Here is a 6,003-nt window from a genome sequence, read left to right as displayed (position 1 = left end):
ACAGTGGCATATATAAATCATTTTCACTATTCAATAAATTTCCAATGGAGAATATACTTTTTCTTATTGAATAGTCACATAAGTGAAATATAGTGTAACACTGTTTCATGTTAAGTTGCATTTACATTTGAACATTTCTTTCCTTCTCCCTCTTTGGATTTTTATTTTATTTTTCTACATAAATCTTTAGTTCTTTGAATTAAATATTTATTAGGCTATATTAGAGACAAAGAACACAAGCTATTTTTTTCATAATCTTTTCCTGAATGTTTAAATAATCGTTTTATGTCAACTGAGGATAACACCTTTCAACTAAAGAAATGGCATCAAACTAATTTTGAAGCTGTAAATTAGTGCTGTGTCATGTTATGTGGATCCATGTGACATGATGATGCCCCACACTACTCAGTGTTCTCTTTTGTTCCTTCAATTATAGACTTCTGAAATTTCTGGACAATTAATGCCGTAGATAAATGGGTCAGGATTTTGCATGTAAAAAACAGACTGCATTGCGCTTTATCTAGCATCCATAGGGATTATGTCTGACTCCGTTTTAATTATAGTTTATTCATTACTTTCAGCCCTGAATTCAGAGAAATTATTTGTTTCCATCCAGAGATGATTAAACATCTTTTAAAAAAACAAATATATAGATACCAGTTACTAGGAGTCTGGTCTTATAAATCACTGTATTTGCCTTTTAGTATATTATATTTCTAAATTTAAATGTTTAAACAATGTTGATATTGCAGAAACTTTTCCCTGTAGGTTTAAATGATAAACTAATAATAACGTAATTTAAATTTTTTACTGATTTAGGTTAATTAGATTTGAGAAGTCGTGAGTTTTGATATGCTAGTCTCAAACATCATTAATCCAAAGGAAATTAAAACAAAAAGCCTAATGCTTTCTCCAAAAGAATCTACGTGGTTTTTAACCATATTAAACATTTGACCATACTGGGACCTCGCACTGTACAAGAGGATTATGTGATGTACAATTATGGATAACTAATCACAATAATAGTAATAAATAATATACAATGTAGAAAAAACACACTCAGAGTGTAATTTGAGCGATTTGAGTATTTGACGCGCTTGAGATTAACATTATGAGACAGCACCACCTGTCGGACACATAGGGTGTTTTAATGTACCTGCCAGGTGTAAAAGACATCTATCTACCTAGTGCTCAGTCAATTAAGCAACATCGGCGATTAAAGGAGTTAAGATCGCGCTCGGACGTGCTTTACGTCCAACTATGTGTTTTTACCCATATTAATAAATCAAGGGGGCACATTCAAAATATAGCTTAGTGAAAGCTTCCGAGCAAACAGCGCAGGAAGTGTTTTGCAAGATTGACATGGCTCCGCGGTGACCACTGGCCTGTTTTTACACCTTCCTTCTAAATAAGGAAGCGGCCCGTCGGGCATATGACCGCCGGTCCAATTTGGGAGCTGCCAGTGAAGCCCATCATCACACCCCATGTTCTCTCGCGCTCACTCTCGCGCTCGCTCTCCCCGGGGCCGCTCGCGTGGATTGACAGCGATAGGGTTTTGGCGTTCAAACTGACCCCCCCGGCGGTGGTGAGGTCAGCGTGATGTCACCCCGAAGATCTCCCAGGCAAGGTGAGCTTGCATTTTGGTGAGTGTGTGGTGCTCCCCATCCAGAGAGGTGAAACATGGTAATCATCATCGCCGCCACCAGCTCAAGCTCTGCCGCCCTGCTCTTCTCATCTGCCGAGGGGCTTATTGCGTTACACGCTCGCAGCCCCGACCTGCCTTCCAAAAATAAGCCCCTGCCACCATGCCGAAAGAAGAAAAACAAGAGTGGTATTTTTAGGGGCATTAATTTTGACCACGTGCCCCGAGGGTAAACCGGATGGCCACTGCGCAAAGGTTCTTCATCAGTATGTGCGAGAGCAGCGGGCGCTGGACGTGGACTGCGGTTGTTCTGCTGGGCTTTCTCCTTGGGATCGTGTCCTCCTACCCCATCTCGAACAGGACTAATGCAACTTCACTGGAGAAAAGGTGGGAGACGCTCTTCTCCCGCTCCGTTTTGGGGATCTCGGTAGAGAAATCGGACCTGAACTGGGAGAGTGACTATTTGCTGGGCATTAAGAGAGTGCGGAGGCTGTACTGCAACGTGGGCATCGGGTTTCACCTGCAGGTCCTGCCAGACGGAAGGATAAACGGTGTCCATAATGAGAACCAGTACAGTGAGTTGCATCCAGAAATGTCATGCATGACGCGTTATACCAGGGATGGATGACTGAATGAACAGCTCATTTTTATTTTATTTTAGAATATATATACACACACACACATATATGCATACATGCTAATTAAATATAGCCTATATTTTAAAATTATTACTATTATTATTATTATTTTCGCATGTGTCCATCTATTAAAATAAACCCTAGTGTCAATCACTGCCGAATTTCCCGAGGCTCAAATATGACACGAATGCTTGGACGCATTTAGACGCCAACTAATTTTACACAGCGTCCATCTGCTTGTCGTACATGCCAGAACTGCAGGGCTTTCCCCCCCCCCCCATGTCACAGTATAAGAAATGAGCCAGCATGAGAGAAAATGCAGAACAAAGGCTCTGTGCATCTCCTGGATCCACCCACATGTGCAGAACGCATCCTGCAGATTGAGTAAATGAGCTGCCGTGTGTCACACTGTCATATATGTAACACTGATATTCTGTTCAATCAGGTCTAATAGAAATCTCAGCGGTAGAGAGAGGAGTGGTTAGTCTATACGGCGTGAAAAGCAAGCTGTTTGTCGCAATGAGCAGCCGCGGAAGGTTATACGGAACGGTAGGTATGCCTGTCGTTTGATTTCATTGTATTGTGCAGAAAACGCCACTTCAGTCTTGCAATGTTAAATGGGTCAGTGACAAATAAGGATTCCTCTGGTCTGAGATTATAAAAACGCCAAGTTTGATGGCAAGTTCTCAAAAGTGCAGGCTAGTCTTTTTGTCTTAAGATAGTTTCATAAAAAAGTTTATGCAGACAATGCATTTATTTAATGGCTCTAAAATGTCAAGTGGTGTAACCATTAAGATAAAGTAGGGCCTACTTAGATATTTTCTGAGGCCTATGTAGGTCTACTTTGAATGTGAATGTACTATAGGCCTGCAATAAAAAAAAAAGTTTTCAACAAACATAATAAATATCAAGACATATTCTTACTTCGTTTGACCTGAACAAAATTTGCCTTTCCTTAAAGGTCACAACACCACCCAACATTTTTGACTCACAAAATATTGGGCCGAACGATTCTCGTTGCGAAACCGTGCCGTTCCATGCCGATCTAGGCCAGTTCGCACAGTTATGGTTTCTTTTTTAACTGTAATGTGCTGGCGCTACGAAATCAGAATTAGAATGTACATAACCTTGAAGACTGGTGACTGAACGCCTGATACTAAACATTTGAGCGAGAGCGCTAAGGAGGATGTTAGCCACAAAGAGTGTAAAAGTTCCCAAACTGGCATTCATTGACATAAAATTAGACGAATAATAGCCTACGGGGAATTGATAAATGAATTAGAAGTTAGCTAGCGTAATGTGTCTCACTGACGAGAAAGACGTGTAGAAAACACTTAAGAAACAATTATCCAAACATCAAACCAACGGCTTGTAATGGAACCGTGCCTAAACGTTTTCCTGTGGGATTGGAAGTAGAATCGTTCGGCACGATGGTGTAATCTTTTGATTCAAGCTGAAATCAAAATAATTTTAATGTACTAAAATAAAAAGATTCTTTCAGAAAAAGCAAACAAACATCAAGTCATTGACCCAAATGCATATATTTTTTGCTGCCTTTGATTCATTTTGAAGTGCACACAAATATGAGCACCGTGGTCTGAAATACGTCATTCTCTTTGGAAATGTCTTGATTCCTCGGCTGCAGTTGATGATACATTCAGTCCATTGACTTGACTGTTGGCTCATATGATCTGTGATGTTGTGCATGGCTTGAATGTAAATTTGACCTACTTTGCACTTGGATTACTTAGATGCCAGATCTCACCATGAGTAACACATTAGCTCATTTGATGACATACACTCTTAAAAGAAAGGCTCTCTATTGGCACTGATAGTTCCATGGAGCCTTTCCATTCCACAAAAGGTTCTTTACAGTGAAAAAGGTTCTAAGAAAAAATAGTTCTTTTTAAGAACAGTTCACTGAAAAGTTCTTTGGAGAACCAAAACTGCAAAACCCCACTTTTGAAAGCTTAATTTTTAAGAGTGTAGACAGACTCGTCCAACTAAATTCCTTCTCAACCTCAACATCATTGTCAGTTGCAGCAGCTTCTACTTTTTTTTTTAAACACATAAATTAATTGTGAACTAGAGCTTTGTTTAGCATACAGACTATGTGCATATTATTAACAGTTCCACATTTTTGTGCAAGCGATAAATCTGCCGTATTGATAAAATCTGTTAATTAAAGTTACTTAAGAGATTTATGCTGCTGGCACAGTCAGAGATCAGTTAAGCAGACAAAGTTATTTTTACGCAATAGAAATTGGAGATAAAACTGATGGACTGATAAGTTTGGCTTTTCAGACGTTCAGCTGATTGGCATCGTCATTGGAAGCAGCATGGGCCTTGAAAATGAATCTAACCTTCAATTCACATGCATGTTATGTGATGATTCTGAAAGATGTTGAAAAGTTAATTCACACTGAGAAATTTTGAATTCTACAGACACTAGAAATGACTTGCTTTGGTTTTTAAAGCTTTTCTTAGTTAGATCATTACTGGTGTAAGGTGAACTGTAGTGTTGCTTTGTGAGTTTCCCTGCACTTTACCCTAGTTAGATTAGAGAGGAGTATATATTGAGAGTATGTGATGGAGAAGTAGTGTATGGGGCTTAGAAGGAGGATGGGAGGAGTAATACCAAACTAACTATCTAATCCATACCATTTTTAGAGGGCCTTCCGTGACGAGTGCAAGTTCAAGGAGACACTGCTGCCCAACAATTACAACGCATACGAGTCTTCCATTTACAAGGGCTTTTATATCGCCCTCAGCAAACACGGCCGCTTGAAGCGAGGCTACAAGGCTTCCCCAGCAATGACTGTCACACATTTCCTCCCACGTTTATGAGCAAACCTGGCAATAACACAATAATTTGCACATGTTGGATGTTCTCGTAGGTAACCCAAACATGCTAAGAGGTGAACTGCAAAGAACTAAAATAACACTTACAGTATTTATTCTCGTTGAAATAATAATAATAATATATGTATATTTCGGTAGCTTACTTTGTGTCTGAACTTTGTGTACATGCCATTCTTTGCTGCTTATGATTTCTATTATGAATATTATGAGAGTCGAGGAGCTTTTTTTGCTCTCACTTTTTATGGGTGCTTGCCATAACTGGTGTAAACCTTACCCGGCATTGGACTAACATCCTTAGCTTTTACAGTGAAATGGATACTTTTTATTACCTCAAAGAGCCACGTCCGCATTGAAAAAAGTTATGGAGGGAAAAACTAATATCAGTTTACTCTGATCTTCATCTGTTCCAGCATTTTTCTAGGGAGATGAAAGCACTTATTTTTCATGATAAGGTGGTGCCTTAGCCTCTGCTATTTTGCCTCCTTTTATGCATACAAGAAAGAGGTTTTTGTTCCAAATTTAGATCAGTAACCACATAGTCGACATTAAAAACTGATTGCATGCATCCTTATTGGGAGGTAAACTCAAAGAGGGCTATTTTACGCCTTGTGTAAAATCAAAATTTGACTAAAAGTCTGGACGGCTAATCCTGAAAAGTTTGGGTGCTTCCATTTGAATGAAGGCAATGAAATGCACAGAATTGCATTAACTTTTAATTATGTGGCACGATTATATGATAGCATAGCTGTTGCTTAGTGATAAGAAAACCGCTGATTTGATATATCGGATTAAATATAGCGTGTGATTAAGCTCTTTTTTGAATCATATAGTCAGTGGTGTCTATGTTTTACGTCTACAGTC

The 6,003-nt window shown here is 39.1% G+C and overlaps 1 protein-coding gene across 1 annotated transcript; it reads left to right on the top strand.

Moving 5' to 3' along the window:
* Positions 1 to 1,880: 1,880 nt before the first annotated feature.
* On the top strand, positions 1,881 to 5,127 carry fgf6a (fibroblast growth factor 6a; the record flags this gene model as incomplete). Its single annotated transcript, XM_079413949.1, has 3 exons — positions 1,881 to 2,217; positions 2,726 to 2,829; positions 4,951 to 5,127. 3 exons carry the CDS (start codon positions 1,881 to 1,883, stop codon positions 5,125 to 5,127), a joined length of 618 nt encoding a protein of 205 aa, XP_079270075.1.
* Between the last annotated feature and the right edge of the window lie 876 nt (positions 5,128 to 6,003).

The sequence above is a fragment of the Barbus barbus genome (assembly GCF_936440315.1).
Source record: "Barbus barbus genome assembly, chromosome: 50".
NCBI lineage: Eukaryota > Metazoa > Chordata > Actinopteri > Cypriniformes > Cyprinidae > Barbus > Barbus barbus.
The sequence above is the reverse complement of the archived record's forward strand: the minus strand, read 5'-3'. Positions and strand labels throughout refer to the sequence as shown.